This window comes from Erythrolamprus reginae, chromosome 4, assembly GCF_031021105.1.
Source record: "Erythrolamprus reginae isolate rEryReg1 chromosome 4, rEryReg1.hap1, whole genome shotgun sequence".
In the NCBI taxonomy this organism is placed as follows: Eukaryota; Metazoa; Chordata; class Lepidosauria; order Squamata; family Dipsadidae; genus Erythrolamprus; species Erythrolamprus reginae.
Window position 1 is genome coordinate 25,136,348 of NC_091953.1, and position 23,125 is coordinate 25,159,472.

The 23,125-nt window shown below is 44.4% G+C and overlaps 1 protein-coding gene across 3 annotated transcripts in view; it reads right to left on the minus strand.

Moving 5' to 3' along the window:
* Positions 1-23,125, minus strand: part of LNX2 (ligand of numb-protein X 2) — a 126,732-nt gene that overhangs the window by 72,500 nt on the left and 31,107 nt on the right. Inside the window, exon 1 of one of the 3 annotated variants that reach the window (XM_070749841.1) lies at positions 2,037-2,140. The exons of 1 other annotated variant lie outside the window; for it this stretch is intronic. In XM_070749841.1, coding sequence (XP_070605942.1) covers positions 2,037-2,063 — 27 coding nt within the window. In that variant the 5' untranslated portion in view covers positions 2,064-2,140. Of the gene's footprint in view, positions 1-1,969; positions 1,981-2,036; positions 2,141-23,125 lie in introns of those variants that run through there. One more of the 3 variants, XM_070749843.1, reaches the window with a different exon arrangement.

The window sequence follows — 23,125 nt, forward strand, 5'->3', positions numbered from 1 at the left end:
TAAAACATTTATTTTTTATTTACGGGACATTTATTTACGGGACTGCCTCTTGCCACATACCTCCCGGAGATCAATAAGAGCACGCAGAGTTGGCCTCCTCTGGGTCCCGTCGACGAAGCAATGCAGGTTGGCGAGACCATGGGGGACGCCTTCTCTGTGGCCGCCCCGGCTCTATGGAACCAACTACCCCCTGATGCTCGTACTGCTCCCATCCTACTGGCCTTCTGTAAGGCCACAAAGACCTGGCTTTGCTGGCAGGCCTGGGGGGCCATGAACTAACAACTGACAAGGTCACACTATATGAACTGTACGTATGCATGGGATTATAACTGCTTTACAATTAATGAGTTTCTTTTTAATACGGAGTTTTATACTTTTAGATTATATTCGACTTCTTTTTATTGTTCTGTATCAATTTGTATTTCTATTTCTATTATTATTGTAAGCCGCCCTGAGTCCTTCGGGATTGGGTGGCATAGAAGTCGAATAAATAAATACATTTAAATTAAGATAATATATTCAACTCAAATCTGAGGTGGGTTTCAGCAGGTTCTGACCAGTTCTGGAGAACCGGTAGTGGAAATTTGAGTAGTTCGGAGAACTAGTAGTGGAAATTTTCAGTAGTTTGGAGAAGCGGTGAATACCACCTCTGACTGGCCCCGCTCCCATCTACTCTCTGCCTCCCAAGTCCTAGCTGATCCAAAAGAAATAGGGATTTTGCAATAACCATCCCCCTGGAGTGGAGAAGCAATGGAAATTTTACAGTATCCTTCCTCTGCCGCGCCCACCAAGCCAAGCCATGCCCACCGAATTGGTAGTTTTAAAAAAATTGAATCCCATCACTGACTCAAATCAACATTTCCTGTTACCATCTCTATACTACTTTATAAGTCAAATAGAAAAGTGGCATTTTTACATAATAGCAACATTGATTTTCAAAGGATCAGATTAAAGGGAAACATAGAAGATTGATGGCAGAAAAAGACTTCATGGTCCATCTAGTCTGCCCTTCTATTCTATTCTATTCTTTTTATTTACTGATTTATTTTGTCCAATACACAATACAAATGTCTCACGATTCTATTCTATTCTAGTCTATTCTAAATCACAACTTTTTTGCTTTTTCATAATAATATGAACAAGCCATTTCTATAAAGATCTATCAATCTTCTCGGTAAAACCCAAAATCAAAGTTCAATCTTTTCCACTCCAAGCACCAAGTTCAGAAGCGGTCTCTCCATGTGGAAACAAAAGTACACTTTTTTTTTCTTTAATCAAAATAGTCAATTTCAGGGACTAGGGGCCTAGTTTTATTAAATCCTTCCCCAAAGGAATCTGAGAATGCCTTCATCCCTTGCCTGTTTCATCCCTTCATCCCTTCCTTGTTTCTTGGCCATGAAAGATGGTTTAAAGCTACCTTGGATTAATACCTGTTCATGAAACCTGCTATCACAATACTTGAGACACACGTTTTGATAACAGAACTTTTTCATACAATATTATATACAATTAATTAAAAATATACCCCCATGACATTTGGTGCTAGCCACAAGGACATATACACAAAGAGATACCTCTGTAGGATTGACTTCTTGCTGGATAGTTCCTGAAGTTTAAACTAGAACTTCCAGTTTGACCTAAGACATCACCTTCTGACCTGGTCTTAAGTAGGTAGCATTAAGTTAATACTGGTGAAGATTTTGAGAGAGGTATTAATCTATAAAAGGCTGAATTATGTTCTAGTGCCTTGACTGTATATTTGCACATCTTTAATAAATATAAATAAAAATAAAAAAAAACAATTTTACAGTACATGGGATATCAAATAAAAATATAGGAATACACACACAGAGAAAAATAATTAAGCAAGGGGCAAAATACAAGTCCTGGAGTATGCTCCACAACTTTATCAATTAGAATAAAATATATATAACTATGTATTATTAAGTCAAGTATAGAAGTTACGTACAATTAATTCATCATATCACATGCTCAACCATCGCTCTACAAATAGAAAAAAGCACTTTAAAATATACCTTATTGCATCCACGCTGTTTACCCATTGTGCTCTTTATAAATCTGAATAGAATATCGAGCTATAAAATGCGTCCTTCTCTAAATTTAAATAAATGCTAATCCAGATAGCCAAGATCTGTTCTAAGACAAGACAAGGCTAGGAAAAAATAACTAAAGAAGCTTGAAGAGGCAGAATTTTATGCTTGCAGTCATGTAATTAAGAGAAAGGGAATAATTAACCAAGCCAATTCTTTCTCACTGATCCAATGAGTTTTGGAAAGAGAAGGAATAAAAATATGCTTGCACAAGAATCTCATTCCTACAATGAGACAATCTGTCTAACTATAGTTAAAAAAAAACACTCAATGCTTTTTTTCAGGTTTCAAAGTCTAATGTCATTAGTCTGGCCCACTCTTTTCCAGCAAGTATATGCTCTTTCAGCAATCAAACAGAACAGGGAAACGTTAAGGTTCTTTAATAATTATTGGAATAAAAAAAAATCAATCAATCTAGATCTTTAGCAATACTGTTTAGAACAAAAAAAAAAGATAAAAGGTTGCATAACTGAATTTCCCCATTTATATAAGGAAGTTTTTAATGTGTCTTTCGGCCAAAAATGCGCAATTCTTACTCCATCTTTTACTTCATCTAGCTTGAAAAAATAAATGCTGGTTGTGTGAAATGCCTCCTTTAAATATAAATAGTTTGCAAAAAATACTGGGGAATCATTTAATCCTGTACTATAAAATAATGCTTTGTGTTCTAAAAGAGTAAGTCTCAAATTAAAATATATGAGAATATATGCTCAAGGTTGATTCAGCTCTCCATCCTTCTGAGGTGGGTAAAATGAGAACCCGGATTGTGGGGGCAATATTTTATTTGTTTGTTTGTTTGTTTGTTTGTTTGTTTGTTTTATATGCTGCCCCTCTCCGTGGACTCGGGGCGGCTAACAACAGTGATAAAAACAATATGTAGCAATCCAATAATAAAACAACTAAAAAACCCTTAATATAAAAACCAGACATACATACAGACATACCATGCATAAACTGTAGAGGCCCAGGGGGAAATAATATCTCAGTTCCCCCATGCCTGACGGCAGAGGTGGGTTTTAAGGAGCTTAGGAAAGGCCTAAGGGGGCAATTCTGATCTCTGGGGGGAGTTGGTTCCAGAGGACCGGGGCTGCCACAGAGAAGGCTCTTCCCCTGGGTCCCGCCAAACGACATTGTTTAGTTGACAGGACCCGGAGAAGGCCCACTCTGTGGGACCTAATCGGTCGCTGGGATTTGTGCGGCAGAAGGCGGTCCCGGAGATAATCTGGTCCGGTGCCATGAAGGGCTTTATAGGTCATAACCAACACTTTGAATTGTGACCGGAAACTGATCGGCAACCAATATGCTAGCTCTGTTAAAAAGTGCTATTGCTAACACGTTGTAAGCTGCCCTGAGCCTAAGGCAGTGTTCCCCAACCTTGGCAACTTGAAGATACAGTAGAACCTCGACTTACGAATTTAATTGGTGCTGGAAGGAGGCTTGTAAGTTGAAAAGCTCGTATGACGAAACATTGTTTCCCATAGGAAACAATGGAAAAGCGATTAATGCATGCAAGCCCAAAAAGCAGCCGCAGCGGAGGCCAAGTCTCGCTCCGGGCTGTGCCCCCTCCGAGCGCTCACCGCCTGTCCCTGTCAGCGGCCCAGCCACCTTCACCCGTCTTCGTGGAGCTGCTTGTTGACGGCGCGGGTGAGGTCCAGGGCGGGCTTCTTGCTACTCAGGCTGCGGGCCAGCTCCCGGTGCCGCTTCTTCTCCCCTTCAAGCGCCGCTTCTTGCCGCGGGCCGTGTTGGTCTGGGCGACGGCGGGCTTCTTGGGCAGGCGAGGCTGGAAGCGGCCCCGGGAGGCGGTGGAGACGCGAGCCAGGGCGGCGACGCGGCTCATCTCAGCTCGGTCTTGGTGGCCCGTCGGGTGGAGGTCAGCGGTCGGGCGGCCCCACTGGGCGCGCGCCAGGTTCTTCTGGCGGTTGAGCTCGTTGCGCGCCACCCGCTCGCGCTTCTTGTGGCACCGTTTGGCGAACTGGTCCTCCATGGGGTCCGCCGAGTCGGGCACTTCCATGAGCCACTCGTGGGAGGGGTCGCCGCCGGCTCGGCTGTAACCCCAATGCCGCTTCCACTCTTGGGCGGCTTCGTCCCAGACAAGCGTGCCGCGCTTCTTGCGAGTCGGCTGGATGCCCCTGAGGCGCGCAAACTGCTCCCACTTGGTGAGCGGCCGAGGTTTGGGCAGCGGCTTCTCCCTGGGCAGGCGCGTCGAGGGCTCGGAGGAGCCCCATCCCGGGCGGAGCAGCCTGAGGGGTCCGGTGTGGCGCTGCCTCCTCCCGCGCCCCGCCCCTGCTCGGCAATCGGCCTGGCGGCATTGCTGGCGTTCCAGGCGGACCGCCCGGCATAAGCGGCGCTTTCGTGCCTCTCGGGCCGGGCAGACAAGAGGTGCGGCGCTCCCAAGGGGAAGGGAGAAGGTGGCGGCTCAAGCCCTTCCCCGTGCGCCCCTCCGGAGGAGCCCCTGTGGCGGTTGTCTGGGCGGGTGAAGGTGGCTGGGCCGCTGACAGGGACAGGCGGTGAGCGCTCGTATCCCAAATTTGGGCTCGTAAGTAGAACAGAAATATCCCTCCCCTCCTAGCTTGCATCTCGAAATGCTCGTATATAGAGCAGCTCGTATGTCGAGGTTCTACTGTATTTGGACTTCAATTCCCAGAATTCCTCAGGCAGCGAATGCTGGCTGGGGAATTCTGGGAGTTGAAGTCCAAGTATCTTCACATTGCCAAGGTTGGGAAACACTGGTCTAATGAGAAGGGCGGCATTAAAAAATCAAATAAATAAAAAATATTATAACTAAAGTGCTGAAGAAACTAAAGGTGCCCAGTACTTTGGAATACTATTTTTAGACTGACATTAGACTTTGAAACCTGAAAAAAGGGAAATCTTTACTGTTTACCCACTTCCTAAATCATTAGTGCTTAAAAGAAAAAAAGTATTTTTTTACTCCAAGATGTAGCAAAGTATGACAGCTAGATTTTAAAAAGAATCTACCTAGGGCAGTGATGGCGAACGTTTTCTGCACCAAGTACCCAAACTGCATGCATGCTGGAGCGCTAAAAACCTTAAGTCCAGATAGCCGGAAATGGCCTGAAAACAGCTTCCATATTAGCCTGGTTTTTTGGGCATTTTCAGGGCAATTTTCAGGCTGTTTTCTAGTACTCCGGCGCCCGTGACCAGCTGGCAAGGGCGTGCATGCAGGAGAGGATTCCACTTACAGCCGCTGCCAGTGCACTTCCCGCGGAGCTCTGTGACGCCACGCATGCCCGCGCACATCTGAGCAAAATTTTGCTTCTGCACCTGCGAACGGACGCACGCGCGAGTGACATTTTGGCAATTTTTTTTGCTTTAGCGCATGCACAGAAGCAAAAAAATCACCAAAAACTTGCTCACACTTGCATTTCCTCATGAGATTTTGCTTCCTGCTCATGCGCAGAAGCAAAATAATAATAATAATAATAATAATAATAATAATAATAATAATAATAATAATTTATTAGATTTGTATGCCGCCCCTCTCCGAAGACTTGGGGCGGCTCACAACAATAATAAAAACAATATTACAATGAAACAAATCTAATATTAAAAAGATGTAAAACCCCATCATTTAAAACCATGCAGCACTCACATACCAAACATAAAATATAAAAGCCTGGCGATACAGGTGGGTCTTAAGTAATTTGCGAAAGACAAGGAGGGTGGGGGCAGTTCTAATCTCTGGGGGAAGTTGATTCCAGAGGGCCAAGGTCGCCCTGGGGCCTGCCAGATGACATTGTTTAGTCGATGGGACCCAGAGAAGGCCAACTCTGTGGGACCTAATCGGTCGCTGGGATTCGTGCGGCAGAAGGTGGTCCCGGAGGTATTATGGTCCGATGCCATGTAGGGCTTTAAAGGTCATTACCATCATTTGAATTGTGATTGGAAACTGATCGGCAGCCAATGCAAGCTACGGAGTGTTGGTGAAACATGGGCGAATCTGGGAAGCCCCACGATAGCTCTCGCAGCCGCATTCTGCACGATCTGAAGTTTCCGAACACTTTTCAAAGGTAGCCCCATGTAGAGCGTTGCAGTAGTCGAACCTCAAGGTGATGAAGGCATGAGTGACTGTGAGCAATGACTCCCTGTCTAAAAATCTCGCTCAGATGCGTGCACATGAGCACCGGAGATGCAGAGATGCATGCACAGCTCCATTTTCCCTACCGGAACTATAGTGTGGCCCATATAGGTAGGAATCCAATACTGTGTGCATGCCCACAGAGAAGGCTCTGCATGCCACCTCTACCACACGTGCCATAGATTCACCATCACAGATCTAGTGGATCCCCCATCTGTATATCACCTGGTATATATATGTGGGTGGGTGTGCGTGCACACGCACCTGCGCAAGTCCATATGTAATCTTGTACAATGTTACAACATTGCTTCAATTTAGATTCCAGATTTTCCAGTACTTTAATGTCCAGCCTAGTCTATAAGCTGCAAAAATATAATTGTTTAGTTTCATAGAATCCTATCTGGCAGATTTTCTGTCATCTCACAGTAATTAATGTCATGGTTAAAAAATACTGGACTTTTTCCAACTTTTAACTTTAGCAAAAATGTTTTTTTTACAGAATTATTTCTACTGATCATAATTTTTATGAAAAAATTGGATGCTTTCCAATATCATTAGCTTAAGGAAAAAGGTTTTTTTTCTTGTTGTTTTAGGATTGTTTTCTACTAATTCTAATTCTAGCGAAAAAGTTACACAAAATTGACCATTAATACGTATTCTGATATTCTAAGCCGGGGCCCAGGAAATTATGGCTTGCCAGCCAAATCTTGGCTTTGAGGAATAAGTTTTCTGGCATAAATACTGGTTTGGGATGTATTGTATGTAATTGGTATATTCTGCAATGTTTTTCAACTTCTTAGCCTACAATCCTACTCCGTTTTGATGAACTTCATTCTTTTGTACCACCTGTCTTCTTTTTCTTTATGCTCTTTAGACTATTTATGTTCGTAGGGGAGATGCTAAATATGTGTAATGGATGCCAGAGGATATACAGTATATTGTCTCCCATTTATCAACCTATCCTCTATAGTAGTGTTTCCCAACCTTGGCAACTTGAAGATATCTGGACTTCAACTCCCAGAATTCCCCAGCCAGCGAATGCTGGCTGGGGAATTCTGGGAGTTGAAGTCCAGATATCTTCAAGTTGCCAAGGTTGGGAAACACTGCCTATAGCAGTGACGGTGAACCTGTGGCACGGATGCCACAGATGGCATGCAGAGCCATATATGCTGGCACGTGAGCCATTGCCCTAGCTCAGCTCCAACGTACATGTTGTGCCGGCCAGCTGATTTTTGGCTCACCTGGAGGCTCTGGGAGGGCGTTTTTACCTTCCAGAGAGCCACTGGGGGGATGGGGAGGGCGTTTTTACCCTCCCCTGTGTTGTGGTTGGCTCTGGCCCAGCTCCTGCCCCAGGGAATGTGGAGGTGGAGGCAGGGGAAACGTCAACATGTCCTAGGCATGTTTTGTTGCCAGCAGAGTCAGGGAGTGCAGTTTCCTCGGACGAAGAAGAAGGTGGGGGTGACTTGGAAGAGGGGGGCTTGGCACATAGCCCAGGAAGCCAATCACTATTATCCTCGGTTGATTCGGATGACGAAGTGTTAGACCCAGGCAGGCGCAGACTTATGCATCGAAGAGACCAATTGAGGAAATATTACAGGAGATAAGAGAGGCCACCTGTGTTTGGGTGGGGCTCCAGTAATTAGAGCTACTGCTATAAATAGCAGCGTGTTAGTTTGGCCGTTGTGGAGGATTATCTGATCGCAGTTCTTCAGGATCGTGCCTCGCTGTGTCTGAACTTTGTTTGTGGATTTTTCAAGCCTTTGACACCAAAGCAGAGTAAAGTGTGTGTGTGTTTCACTTCGTGGGAAGAAGGAGGGCTGTGACGTTTCTTCACAGCTACTAGCTAAGTACTTAAGGACTGATTAAGGGACTTGTACAGCCGACAAGGTTGTTTTGGGGAAGAGTGCTCTTTGCAATACAAAAAGGGTGCTTTGTTTCCTTTGAATTGTGTGATAAAGGACATTGTTTTGAATTTTCAAACGTGTGTGTGTCTGAAATTTGTACCCGTGAATTTTCGGGAGGCTTCTACCAGAAAGCCCGGCAGAACACCCTGGTTCCAGGGAAGCCTTTGGAGCCTGGGGAGGGCGAAACACGAGCCTACTGGGCCCACCAGAAGTTGGGAAACAGGCCGTTTCCGGCCTCCGAGAGGCCTCCAGGGAGCAAGGGAAGCTGGATTTGCCCTTCCCAGGCATTGAATTATGGGTATGGGCACTTGTGAATGTGCGATAGCATGCACACATCCTCTTTCAGGATCCAAGAGAAAAAAGGCTCGCCATCACTGCTCTATAGACTGATTGGGAATCTCGGTTCTACTAAGGTATGTCGATAGAAATGTAAATAAACTCTCTACATAACTTGAGAGCCTCCAGAAAGTTGGTTCTGCTCCTATTCAGTGGCCCTATACTGCTTACAAAGGCTTCTTTATCTTAATTTTTTGGGTTCTATTGGTAATCCCACACAAATATATAGACAATGATACACTGCTATATCTGATAAAGCCATTCATGGCATCTCCGAGACCGCCTTCTGCTGCATGAATCCCAGCGACCGATTAGGTCCCACAGAGTGGGCCTTCTCCAGGTCCCGTCAACTAAACAATGTCGGTTGGCGGGCCCCAGGGGAAGAGCCTTCTCTGTGGTGGCCCCAACTCTCTGGAACCAGCTCCCCCCAGAGATTAGAACTGCCCCTACCCTCCTTGCCTTTCGTAAACTCCTCAAAACCCACCTTTGTCGTCAGGCATGGGGGAATTGAAATATCTGCCCCGGGCCTATACAATTTAAGTATGGTATGTTTGTATGTATGTCTGCTTAATAATGGGTTTTTTAAAAAATATTTTAAATTGTAAATTATTAGATTTGTTATGAACTGTTTTATTGTGTTGTGAGCCGCCCCGAGTCTACGGAGAGGGGCGGCATACAAATCTAAATAATAATAATAATAATAATAATAATAATAATAATAATAATAATAATAATAATTAGCTTCAGCAGGCAGGGGTTGCTACTTACTGCCGCTACTGGTGCAATGCGTGCGCAGCTTCAGGTCACTTGCATGCCCGCGGGTGTATCCCAGTGAGATTTTGCTTCTGCGCATGCACAGGAAGCAAATTTGCTTCCGCGCATGCGTCAAAATCTCACACACACGCATCGCCTTGTGAGATTTCGCTTCCTGCACAGGCACAGAAGCAAAATCTCACTGGGACGCACGCAGGCACATGCCAGACAAGCAGAACTGCACATGCTACTGGGGCGCGGTGTGGCGCATACTGGGTAGCACCCCGATACTGAGCTTCATGGATACTTCTGAACAAAGTCATATTGGTTGCAGCGAATTAGGTGAAAAAGCAGTAAGGATACACAAATACGAGAGCAGCGAAGGTGGAAGAACAGATGGAAAATTGTGACGAGTAGGGAAAAAATGAGGGGACAAAAGGACATCTAAAAGCATGAAGATTTTCCACCCTTATGGGCTATGATTCAACTTTTTCCACTTTCGTCACTTCTACTCCGGCACTGCCAGAGCACACTGTTCCATGAACTGGATCTACCTCATTGGTTGCCTAATGAACTATGCTAACAGAGACTCTGAATTGTATTCGTATATTTCAAACATTATTTGTAGCATTCCTTTAGACCAGGGGTCCCCAACCGCCGGGCCGTGGACCAGTACCGGGCCGCGAGGCATGTTGCACTGGTCCGCGGAGTCAGCAGCTGCTGTGGAGCCGGCGAGTGCCAAGCTGTTTCCTGTCTCTTTCCCCTCGTGTTCACTCGGGACCGCCGTTTGCCTCGGGCCGAGAAAACCTTTGCTTTCTTGCTTGCTTTCTTCCTTTCCTGTCTTTCTTCTCTCGTCGAAAGCGGTCTATTTCCTCCTTGCGAAGCCCTCGCAAAGCCCTCGCTTTGCCTGCAGCTCAGATGGAAAGGCTTGGGCATTGTGCAGCTCCTTTTTTCCTAGACTCCCCCACCCTATTCCCGGCGTCCTGGGTGGGAGCGAAGCCAGGGATGTGCGTGTGACTATGAAGCCCCCACCACTAGCTCCAGTAATTTTCTTTTGGAAGGATTCCTTGCTGCAAGAAAATTACTGGACTGGCAGTGGTGGGCGCTCCAAGCAGGCAGCGATCGCAAAGGAAGGTGACTGTGTCCGTGGAGGCACCTCCCCCTCCTCTGGGATTCCTTGCTGCAATCCCAACCAGAGTTGGGGGGGGGGTCCTCTGAAACTGCTAAAAGACAAAGGGTGGTCCCAAGTGAACAGGAGGGGAAAGAGACAGGAAACTGCCCCCTCCTATCCTTCCTCCCTCTGTCACCTCGACTCCCCCGCAAAATTAAAAAGGGGAGGAGGAAAGAGAGACAATGGAACGATAAGCTAAACCCCCTTTCCGCCCCCACCGGGCCATAGAAAAATTGTCTTGCTGAAACTGGTCCCTGGTGGAAAAAAGGTTGGGGACCACTGCTTTAGACCAGTGTTTCCCAACCGGTGTGCCGCGGCACACTGGTGTGCCGCGAGACATGGTCAGGTGTGCCGCGAGGCGGAGGCCAGCAAAGGTTGTTTTGAAAGTCGGCCCCCTTGCGCGCATGGCTTCTCCTCGCTAATAGCGGCGGGCAATAGCCAGGGGAGGGGCGGCTTCTGCAAGTGGGAGCTCCAGGGCTGAGGCTTCCACTTGTGGCTGTCCCCGCCCGATCCATCCTTCTCTCCGGCTTTCTTGGGGCACGGCTCCTCCCACAGCTGTGGCTGCAGCGGCACTGGCGATCCGTCTGCTAGCCGCTCCGAGCGCTGTGGGAACGCCCACCCCTCTCACAGTCCTGCTCGGTCTTCTCGGCCACCTACATGCTGCGGGAAGCCCAGGAAAACCAAGCAGAGCCCCAGGCCAGGCAGAAGAATGCCGCTGCCTTGCTATCCCGCTTCTCTCTGGCCATGCGGTTGCAGAAGCAAGCTCTCCCCCCTCACACGCACACTTTCGGCTGGGCAGGGGGCGAAGCCGACCCCCTGGCTGCTGGCGAAGGAGGTTCGCTCGAGCCTCAGAAAGGAGGTGGATTCAGGCAAAGACCCTGGTGCAACGGGCGCAGCATTGGAAAGAGAGCGGGCGGTGGGGGCGCTTCGCTTCTGCCTTCCTGAGGCGCTTTTTTTGGGCTCCGCGTCCGGCGAGTTTCTGCCTTGCCTTGCCTACTTAACGCGGCGGGAGAGATGCTAATTCCCATCCCAAACAGTCCGTCTTTTCCCTCAGGAGAGGGTGGGCGTTTTGTCCCTGGCAGCATTAGGAGGACAACAGATGACTAATCCCGCCAGAGAACAAGAGAGAGAAAGCATGAGAGAGAAAGAAAATAAGAGAGAGAACGAGAGAGAGCAAAAGAGAGAGAGAGAGGTGCTTCTTGAAGCATATGGCAAAAAGCACCCAAATAATAAGAAAACCCCCCCAGCCCACACCTGTTTTTGAAAAGAATAAAAGAGGAAAAAAACCCAGCCCTCAACTGGTTTTGGAAATGGTTCGAGTGTGTATACACACACACACGCATAAAGAGGGGAGAGAGACAGGGATGGAAAAAGAGGAGAAGTGAGAGGGAGAAGGAATGAGGGGAAAAGGGAGGAAGAGAGAGAAATGAGAAACATGAGAGAGAAAAGGGGGAAAGACAGGAGAAGTACCCAGAAATGAGAGAGCGGTATAAATTTGAGGAGGGATGATTGATGATTGACTGTATTTATAAGAGGATGTTACATGGGATTGTATATATGAGGGGGTTATGTATGTATGTATGTATGTATGTATGTATGTATGTATGTATGTATTTATTTATTTATTACATTTGTGTCATTTTGGTTGGTGGTGTGCCCCAGGATTTTGTAAATGTAAAAAATGTGCCGCGGCTCAAAAAAGGTTGAAAATCACTGCTTTAGACGGAGGGTTTGTATAAGCAGTCGTCTACAAGCTGAAGTCACATCTGGGATTGCTTAAAGTACAGTGGTACCTCTACTTACGAACTTAATTCGTTCTGTGATCAGGTTCTTAAGTAGAAAAGTTTGTAAGAAGAAGCAACTTTTTCCATAGGAATTAATGTAAAAGCAAATAATGCGTGCGATTGGGGAAACCACAGGGAGGGTGGAGGCCCTGTTTCCTCCCAGGAGATTCCTAGACAGGCCCCATGGAGGCTTCTCCCTACCTTTTCCGACCCTGTTTCCTCCCAGGAGATTCCTAGACAGGCCCCATGGAGGCTTCTCCTCACCTTTTCTGGCCCTGTTTCCTCCCAGGAGATTCCTAGAGAGGCCGCACAGAGGCTTCTCCCTACCTTTTCTGAGAGATACCACTGTATATAGAATGTTATGGTACAACTATGAAAATACAATAGAACCTCTACCTACAAACGCCTCTACTTATGAACTTTTCTAGATAAGAACTGGGTGTTCAAGATTTTTTTTGCCTCTTCTCAAGAACCATTTCCCATTTACAAACCCGAGCCTCTGAAACTGTAACTGGAAAAGGCATTCATTCATTCATTCATTCATTCATTCATTCATTCATTCATTCATTCATTCATTCTATCTATCTATCTATCTATCTATCTATCTATCTATCTATCTATCTATCTATCTATCTATCTATCTATGGGTTTGGGTTTGGGTTCGTATGCTGCCCTTCTCCAAGGACTTCATTTACACAAGTCAAAAAATTCATTAATTCATTAATTCTATCTATCTATCTATCTATCTATCTATCTATCTATCTATCTATCTATCTATCTATCTATCTATCTATCTATGGATTTGGGTTTGGGTTCGTATGCTGCCCTTCTCCAAGGACTTCATTTACACAAGTCAAAAAATTCTATTTGTTTGTTTGTTTGTTTGTTTGTGTATGTATGTATGTATGTATGTATGTATGGGTTAGGGATTTGGTTTGCATGCTGCCCTTCTCCGAGGACCTCATTTACACAAGTCAAAAAATGCTGTTTGTTTGTTTGTTTGTTTGTTTGTTTGTTCATTCATTCATTCATTCATTCATTTATTTATTTTGGGGTTTGGGTTTGGATTCATATGCTGCTCTTCTCTGAGGACTTCATTTACACAAGTCCAAAAAAATGCAATTTATTTAATTATTTATTTGTTTAATTTATTTATTTTTGGGTTTGGGTTTGGATTTGGATTCATATACTGCCCCTCTCCAAGGACTCGGGGCGGCTCACAGCATATACAAGAAACAATACTAACCAATCCAATTAATAATACATTAAAAAACTATCCTAAAAATTCTAATTAAAAAAACTTCCATGAACCACTCATTCGACACTCATACTAAAAAACATTCATTGGTCAGGGGGAAGATCCTGAAACCCCAGGCCTGGCGACAAAGATGAGTTTTTAAGCTCTTTCGGAAGGCGAGGAGGGTGGGGGCAGTGCAAATCTCTGGGGGGAGCTGATTCCAGAGGGCCAGGCCCCCCACAGAGAAGGCTCTTTCCCTAGGTTCCGCCAGCCGACATTGTTTGGTCGACGGGACCCAAAGGAGACCAACTCTGTGAGACCTCACCGGTCGCTGGGATTAGTGCGGTAGAAGGCGGTCTTAGAGATAGTCTGGTCCTATGCAATGCAGGGCTTTGTCGACGGGACTTGTCAAGAATCATGTAGTACAACACTTAATGATTGTCAAAGAGGTCAAATAAGCAATCAGGAAACGATCAACTTTAATAAAAATCTTAAGGATACAAGCAACAAGTTATAGTCATACAGTCATAAGATGGGTGATAGGAAGGGTGAGAAAAAACGAGTAGTGTTTGCTTTCACATCTTATTCTTTGCTACTAATTTAGAATTTATGTACCTGTTCGCTTGTTTTTAAGAAATAGCAGAAGATGCTATTCCTCCTGTTTCCTGGTCCTCCTTCTCGGAGGAGATATTTCCTCATAGACCTTTCCTTTTGAACTAAACAGAAGTTGTACAGCAAACCTGGCAACTTTAAGACTCGTGGACTTCAACTCCCAGAATTCTCCAGCCAGCTAATTTATTTATTTATTTATTGGATATGTATGCCGCCCCTCTCCGGAGACTCGGGGCGGCTAACAGCAACAATAAAGCAGTGTACAATAGTAGTCTGATGTTAGAAACAATTAAAAACCCATTAATATAAAAAACCAAACATACATACATACATACCATGCATAGAATTGTAAAGGCCTAGGGGGAAGAGGATCTCAATTCCCCCATGCCTGACGGCAGAGGTGGGTTTTAAGCAGCTTACGAAAGGCAAGGAGGGTGGGGGCAATTCTAATCTTTGGGGGGAGTTGGTTCCAGAGGGCCGGGGCCGCCACAGAGAAGGCTCTTCCCCTGGGTCCCGCCAAGCGACATTCTTTAGTTGACGGGACCCGGAGAAGATTATCCACTGAGATTATGCTTACTGCACATGGAAGGAGAAATTACACATTATATGTGAAACGTGCTGTCCAGATAATACATGGAAATATTGGTTTGAACTTCATTCAAGGATGAAAAAAATATTACTTTTGGAACATCTGATATGCACAATGCAATCATGGATGATTCAAAGGTGATAATCAAGTCAAACTCAAACATTTCTTCCTTTAGCCACCCTTGCTTCAAAGTTTGCAAAAACAAACCTTATTAAATAAGCGTAGTCCTGTACAGTGATCCCCCGATTATCGCGAGGGTTCCGTTCCAAGACCCCTCGCGATAATCGATTTCTCACGATGTAGCGGTGCGGAAGTAAAAATACCATCTGCGCATGCGCGCCCCTTTTTCCATGGCCGCGCATGCGCAGATGGTGTTTTTACTTCCGCACCTGGGAAGACCCAGCAGCTGAGGAGCCGCCTGCCTGCCCGCTTGTCCGCCACTTTTCTGCTTGTCCGCCGCTCTGGGAGTTGAAGACCCAGGGAAGGTTCCTTCGGCCGCCCACCAGCTGATCTGCTCGGCAGCGCAGTAACAGCGAGGAGCCGAAGATGGGGTTTCCCCGTTGCCCACGCAAAGGGGAAACCCCATCTTCGGCTCCTCGCTGCTACTGCGCTGCCGAGCAGATCAGCTGGTGGGCGGCCGAAGGAACCTTCCCTGGGTGCCACCCGCCGCTCGAGAGCAAGAGGGGGAGAGATAGAGAAAGAGAGAGAAGGAAAGAAAGAGATGAGAGAGGGAGGAAGAGAGTGTGAGAGAGGAAGAAGCAAGATAGAGAAAGAGAGAGAGAAAGAAAGATGAGAAAGGAAGGGAGTGACGTCATCGGGTGGAAAAATCGCGATATAGCGTTTCGCAAAGATCGAGATCGCGAACCTCGGGGGATCACTGTATATGTAGGAAAATAGTCCAGGAGCCATTCAAAATTGTGGGTTGAATAGGGGGGGAAAGTCAAATGCTTGCATGCTATACAAGTCACTACTGGTAATTTTCACCCAGGAGAAGGACTAGAGAAGTAGTACTTTACAGAGCCTTCCTCCCCCAATAATTGGAGGTTGGGATTCTCTGAAAGAAAGGTGAGAAGAAAACATTATTTTGAAAATAAACTATGAATTTTATCATCAGCTTTCCAAATTTAATTTATTTCATTCACACTGTTACAATTTATTTCATTCACACTACTTAGGATCGGATATTCGTACTTTTCCTCTCATCTTTGTTGTCTGAGAGAAAATATTTCCCTAAATAATTATATTTTTTCAAGACAATGAAGAGGTTCTCTCCCTTCTGCTGCTGTTAATGTGGAAATAAGTACACTTTATTCCAGAATAGTCCTTAAACTTCCTCTGGAACTAAATCCTTTTGACTAAGACTAAAAAAAAGAGCTCTTTTTCTTAGACATTAAATTTGAACCAATTACAATGATACCTTGTCTTACAAAGTTGATTGGTTCTGGGACGAGGTTCTTAAGGTGAAAAGTTTGTAAGATGAAACAATGTTTCCCATAGGAATCGATGGAAAAGTGATTAATGCGTGCAAGCCCAAAATTCCCCCCTTTTGCCAGCCGAAGTGCCAGTTTTTGCGCTGCTGGGATTCCCCTGAGGCTCCCCTCCATGGGAAACCCCATCTCTGGACTTCTGTGTTTTTGCGATGCTGCAGGGGAATCCCAGCATCGCAAAAACGAGTGCTTCACTGACAATGGAAGTCCGGAGGTGGGGTTTCCCAGCGAAGGGAGCTTCAGTGAAATCGCAGCATCGCAAAAACATTGAAGTCCTCGAAACCCCACCTCCGGACCTCTGTGTTTTTGCAATGCTGCGATTTCACTGAGGCTCCTCTCACTGGGAAACCCCACCTCCGGACTTCCGTTGCCAGCGAAGTGCCCATTTTTACGCTGCTGGGATTCTCCTGCAGCATCACAAAAACATGGAAGTCCAGAGGTGGGGTTTCCCATGGAGGGGAGCTTCAGGGGAATCCCAGCAGTGCAAAAACGGGTGCTTTGCTGGCAACGGAAGTCTGGAGGCGGGGCATCCCAGCGGCGGCAGTGGGTTTGTAAGGTGAAAATAGTTTGTAAGAAGAGGCAAAAGAATCTTAAACCCCAGGTTTGTATCTTGAAGTTTGTATGATGAGGCGTTTGTAAGACGAGGTATCACTGTATATTATTATATTTGATGGTCAAGAATGCCACACTAAATTTAATTAAAATTAATATCAAAATCAATACTAAATTCTGCTTGTTTAATATCTGAGGTGTGCTTCTATTTATTTCTTCTACTTTCTTTTGTAGGCCTTGTCTGCAGGACAATTTGGTGTACTCCATCATTCATTCATTCATTCATTCATTCATTCATTCATTCATTCATTCATTCATTTAATTGGATTTATATGCCACCCCTCTCTGAGGATTCGTGGCATCTTACAATATATAAAAAGCACAAAACAGAAAAACAGATTCAAATACAAAGTCCAATGTTACATTAATTTAAAAACCCAATTAATCTAAAACCCATTTAAAACAATCATTTAAAAAACCCATTTTAAATGATCGCTGTGGCGCAGAACTTAAAAAACAGCCTATACGTAAAATGATTCTCCCCCCTTCCATCTACACTGATAAAACTATAAATTAACCTTCCTTCTAGTCTATAACGAACATAAACAAACCTCTGTTTTTAAGCTGTCTATATCTTCCAGTGATTTTTAGGGCAATGTTTCTCAACTTGCCTTCGCAACTTCCAGAATTCCCCAGAGCAGACCACCCATCTTAAAATTACCCAAGTTGAAAAATATTGGTTTAGAAACATAGAAACATAGAAGTCTGACGGCAGAAAAAGACCTCATGGTCCATCTAGTCTGCCCTTATACTATTTTCTGTATTTTATCTTAGGATGGATATATGTTTATCCCAGGCATGTTTAAATTCAGTTACTGCGGATTTATCTACCACGTCTGCTGGAAGTTTGTTCCAAGGATCTACTACTCTTTCAGTGAAATAATATTTTCTCACGTTGCTTTTGATCTTTCCCCCAACTAACTTCAGATTGTGTCCCCTTGTTCTTGTGTTCACTTTCCTATTAAAAACATGGATGTTAAAGTGCCTGTAGGAACAGGCGTATCGTTTCAATTGAAGAAAACAGCGGAGTTTTGCTATTCATACTGGCAGAGATAAGACTAAACGCTTAGTGCAGATTTTCACGGAACTCACATCATGTGGCTTGTCATTGCAATCATATTCTAGGCCAGGACATCTGTTGCTGCCTTGCAAAACTGTTTGCAGATCTCTTACTGACACCTGTCCTCCTCCGTCACAAATCATGGCTGATACAGAACACTTTAGAAATATTCTGCTGTCAGCTGCAGCAATGTTGAAGAAAGATTTTCAACAAGGAAATAACTCTATATAAAGGTACCAGTGTCTTCTCGGAAGAAATACTGATACAATTCAATATGGTCTTTTTCCTCCAGGTAATTCTGTATACAATTTCGTAGTTTTAGTTCACCGCAGTTTTCGATCACAGCCCTCTTTTTATGGTTGGAATCTCTGACTACATTTTAAAAGAGTGGTTCTCAAACTTTCTAATGCCGCAATCCCTTAATACAGTTAGAAACATAGAAACATAGAAGACTGGCGGCAGAAAAAGACCTCATGGTCCATCTAGTCTGCCCTTATACTATTTCCTGTATTTTATCTTACAATGGATATATGTTTATCCCAGGCATGTTTAAATTCAGTTACTGTGGATTTACCAACCACGTCTGCTGGAAGTTTGTTCCAAGGATCTACTACTCTTTCAGTGAAATAATATTTTCTCATGTTGCTTTTGATCTTTCCCCCCAACTAACTTCAGATTGTGCCCCCTTGTTCTTGTGTTCACTTTCCTATTAAAAACACTTCCCTCCTGGACCTTATTTAACCCTTTAACATATTTAAATGTTTCGATCATGTCCCCCCCTTTCTCATGTTGTGGTGACCCCCAGCCACTGTTACCTCTAAGCTGCGCGGGCAGCTCAGAATGAATGGAGCATTTTCCTTTCTCTGGGTGCTGCCTCAGAGTCCCTCTTTGTATGGGAGGCAGCCTCGCGCTGGGCGTATGGGAGGCGTGTGCTTCTTGCCGCCTCAGAGTCCCTCTTTTTTTTTTAAGCCTTAAAGTTTTGGATCTTTTTGATTCCCCTTACTTCACCTTCCTTCGGCAGCAACTGTCCTCCTCCTCCTCTTCTTCTTCCTCCTCCTACCACCCAAATTCCGAGCTTTTATTTCTTTCCTAATGGATTTGGATGCATTATTTGCTTTTACATTGATACTGATGGGAAAAATTGCTTCTACTTATAAACTTTTCTACTTAAGAACCTGTTGTGGTTAGCTCTGGCCCAGCTCCTGCCCCAAGGACTGTGGATATGGGGGAGACATCCACATGCTGCAGGCCTGTTTTGCCCCCGGTGGAATCTGCTGATGAAGACTCCTCTGACCAAGAAGACATGAGTGACAGGGAGGAGAGTGTGGCAGACAGCTCAGAAGGAGATCAATTATCTCTCTCCTCCTTGGATTCAGAACAAGAGTTAATGATACAGCCATGCATGCGGAGAGCGATGCACAGGCAACAACAACTGAGAGATTATTATCAAAGAAAATGAGGCCACCTGTGGTTGGGTGGGGCTGTGGTAATTAGTGAGGCTGCTATAAAGAGCAGCCTGTGGGTTTGGCCATTGTGGAGGATTATCTGATTGTTGTGTTTCGTGACTGCTTTACTGACGTTGAACTTTTGTGTGCTGATTTTTCCCCGCTTTGAAACTAAACCAGGGAAAAGTGTGTTTCCCTTTGTGGAAGAAGAAGGACTGTGAATTGCCTCACGGCTGCAAGCTAAGTATCACAGAACTGATAAGGGACTTGTACAAATTACCAGTTTGTTTGGAGACAAGTGCTCTTTGCTATACCAAAAGAGGGCTTGGTTTAAGTGAATTTTCATTATAAAGAACATTGTTTTGAATTTGTCTGTGTGTCTGAAATTTGTCCCTGTGAATTTTTGGGAGGAGTCTGCCAGAGAGCCCGACAGAACAGAACCTGGTCACGGAACGAATTAAGTTCTTAAGTAGAGGTACCACTGTACAATGTTAGCACTTATTTACCAATAGCATTTAGATTTATATACTGCTTCACAGTGCTTTACAGCCTCTCGAAGCGGTTTATAGAGAGTAAGCCTATTGCCCCCAACAATCTGGGTCCTCATTTTACCGACCTTGGAAGGATGGAAGGCTGAGTCAATCTTGAGCCTACTGAGATTCAAACTGCCAAACTGCTGGCAGCCGGTGATCAGCAGAAGTAGCTTGCACTACTGCACTCTAACCAATCTAACCGATTGTTTTCCCCAATCGCACACATTATTTGCTTTTACATTGACTCCTATGGGGAAAATTGCTTCTACTTAAGAACATTTCTACTTAAGAACCTGGTCACGGAACGAATTAAGTTCTTAAGTAGAGGTACCACTGTAGTTTCAAGAGGGTCACACTTTAGACTTCTTACGTGAAATGATCCTTAGAAGGAAACACAAGATTGAATAGCAGTTGCTTTAAAGCAATGTGTGAGTTATTGCAAGCGATGGATTGCTTTGCTTACATATGTGATATATACTAGGTTGCTGACTCAAAGGAAAAACTATGCCCAAGAAGGAAGGCCCATTAATTTTAATGAGAGGAAGCCATCTCCCCAAACATTTTTAGGTTCAAAGTGCCAGGAATCAATTGCTTCTATTTCCTCAAATTCAATTAAAGAAGACATCCTAAGCAGGCATACTGGGTAGGAATTTCTACCCAAGTCAGGCGAATTTAATTCCAACTAGATTTATTTAATATAGGACAAAAGACGAGGAGACAGATGGCAAGTTTTTAGCCTCATCGGTCCTTCCCGTTTAAAGACAATCAAGGAAATGCTGGATGCTGCCAGGGCAGTGAAGCTGGGGGGATGGCGAGAGAACAGAGGAAGAAGCTTGGGAACCATAGAGATAAAGGGAAAATCTATCCTTGACCAGAGCTGACATTGATTGCAGTGAGGAGGCCTTTTCCCTCTGGGATTACCTTTTAATCTCTAGAACAGGGGTTCTTAACAGGATTTCAGGGAACCTCAAGAGAGATTACAGAGGATCTGTGAAATTGGTGTGTGTGGGAGAGAAATGCAACTTTATTTTTAACTAAATTTTGGGAATTGAAATCCACAAGTCATTAAAGGCCCATCATTCCCCACCTCTGGGACAGAAAGAGCAAAAGCATTTTTACTTTTTGCCGAAAGGCATAATCATATCATATCTAGAACATAATGATTATCTTCCTGACTCATTTACAGATACTTATAATTTGGAAAGTACTGACATAATTGGATTTCAGGTATTTATTTATTTGTTTGTTTGTTTGTTTCTTTGATTGATCAATCGATTGATTTTTATGCCGCCCTTCTCCTTAGACTCAGGGCGGCTTACAACATGTTAGCAATAGCACTTTGAACAGAGCCAGCCTATTGCCCCCACAATCCGGGTCCTCATTTTACCCACCTCGGAAGGATGGAAGGCTGAGTCAACCTTGAGCCGGTGATGAGATATGAACCGCTGACCTACAGATTTACAGTCAGCTTCAGTGGCCTGCAGTACAGTACTCTACCTGCTGTGCCACCCTGTGCCCCAGGGGAAGAGCCTTCTCTGTGGCGGCCCCGGCCCTCTGGAATCAACTCCGCCTGGAGATTAGAATGGCCCCCACCCTCCTTGTCTTTCGCAAATTACTCAAGACCCACCTATATCGCCAGGCATGGGGGAACTGAGACATTTCCCCCAGGCTTTTATATTTCATGTTTGGTATGTAGGTGTTGTATGGTTTTAATTGCTGGGGTTTTTATATATCTTCTTCTTTTAATGTTAGATTTGTTTCACTATTTTATTGTTTTTTATTATTGTTGTGAGCCGCCCCGAGTCTTCGGAGAGGGGCGGCATACAAATCTAATAAATTATTATTAATTATTATTATTATTACTGGTGTTTAAAATTCAGTTTGTCACTCAATAGCTTGACCTTAATTTACTACATTTTCTGGTACATTTGATTTTGGATATTATGACATCTTGACTCAGGCCATTAGACAGGAAATGAAGTGACAGCAATGCCCAAGGATAAGGAGAGGAAATAATACACATTGGCTGGAAAATAAAGGCTATCGTTTGTTTTGCGTCCTGTGGAGCCTTTCCTTATTAGTGCGCAATTGTAAATAGCATTTTATACCAGCAGAAAACTGCCTATAATTAACTCTCACCAAGGAGCCGTTACTCATACACTGCTTTAATATAATGTTTTACAATTGCACAAAGACTTGATTTGAGGACTTGTTTACTGCAAATGCATTAAACAAACTCTTTAGATGCTTAAATACAGCTAAAGTCAGTTGCATTAGAATAGAATAGAATTCTTTATTGGCCAAGTGTGATTGGACACACAATGAATTTGTCTTTGGTGCAGATGCTCTCAGGGTACATAAAAGAAAATATACATTGGTCAAGAATCATGAGATACAACATAGGGGTCTAGTAAGCAATTTAGAAACAATCAATATTAATAAAAATCTTAAGGATACAGGCAACAAGTTACAGTCATATAGTCATAAGTGGGAGGAGATGGGTGATAGGAATGATGAGAAAAATCAGTACTAGTGTTGTGCTTGGCTCTTGCCCAGCTCCTGCCCCAGGGAATGGGGAGCTGGATGCAGGGGAAAATTCAACATGTCACATGCCGACAGAATCAGATCAGAGTTTAGTTTCCTCGGACGAAGAAGAAGGTGGGAGTGACTCGGCAGAGGAGGGCTTGGCACACAGCCAAGGCAGTCAATCCTCCTTATCTTTTATAGCTTCAGATGATGACATTTTGGACCCACGCAAGTGCAGAATTATGCGTAGAAGAGACCAAGTAAGAACATACTACAGGAAATAAGGGAGGCCACCTGTGTTTGGGTGGGGTTCCAGTAATTAGGGCTGCTGCTATAAATAGCAGCATGTGGGTTTGGCCATTGTGGAAGAATATCTGTTGCAGTTTCGTCAGGAATCTTGTGTGCTGGACTTCGTTGCTTTTTCACACCTTTGAAACCAAAGCAGAGCAGCGTGTGTGTGCGTGAGTCACAGTCACCTATGCCTGCCGGCAAAAGATGGGTCTTAGGGCCTTGTGAAAGGCCAGGAGGGTAGGGGAATTTCCGGAGGGAGTTAGTTCCAAAGGGTTGGACCCGCCACAGAGAAGGCTCTTCCCCTAGTCCCCACCAGACGATATTGTTTGGCTGACGGGACCTGGAGAAGTATCTTGCACTATCCTTCCCCAGCCATGCCCACCAAGCCACACCACTCTCACCAAGCCATAACCACAGAACCGGTAGTAAAAAAAAATGGATGTCACCATTGATATAGGTCTTTACTTACCAGTATGGGTTGTTTCATCTAAGTAATAATAATAAAATTTTATTTACGGTCAAAGACCATCAATATAATATTAATAATAATTAAAAGGAAAAAGAACAGGAAACAG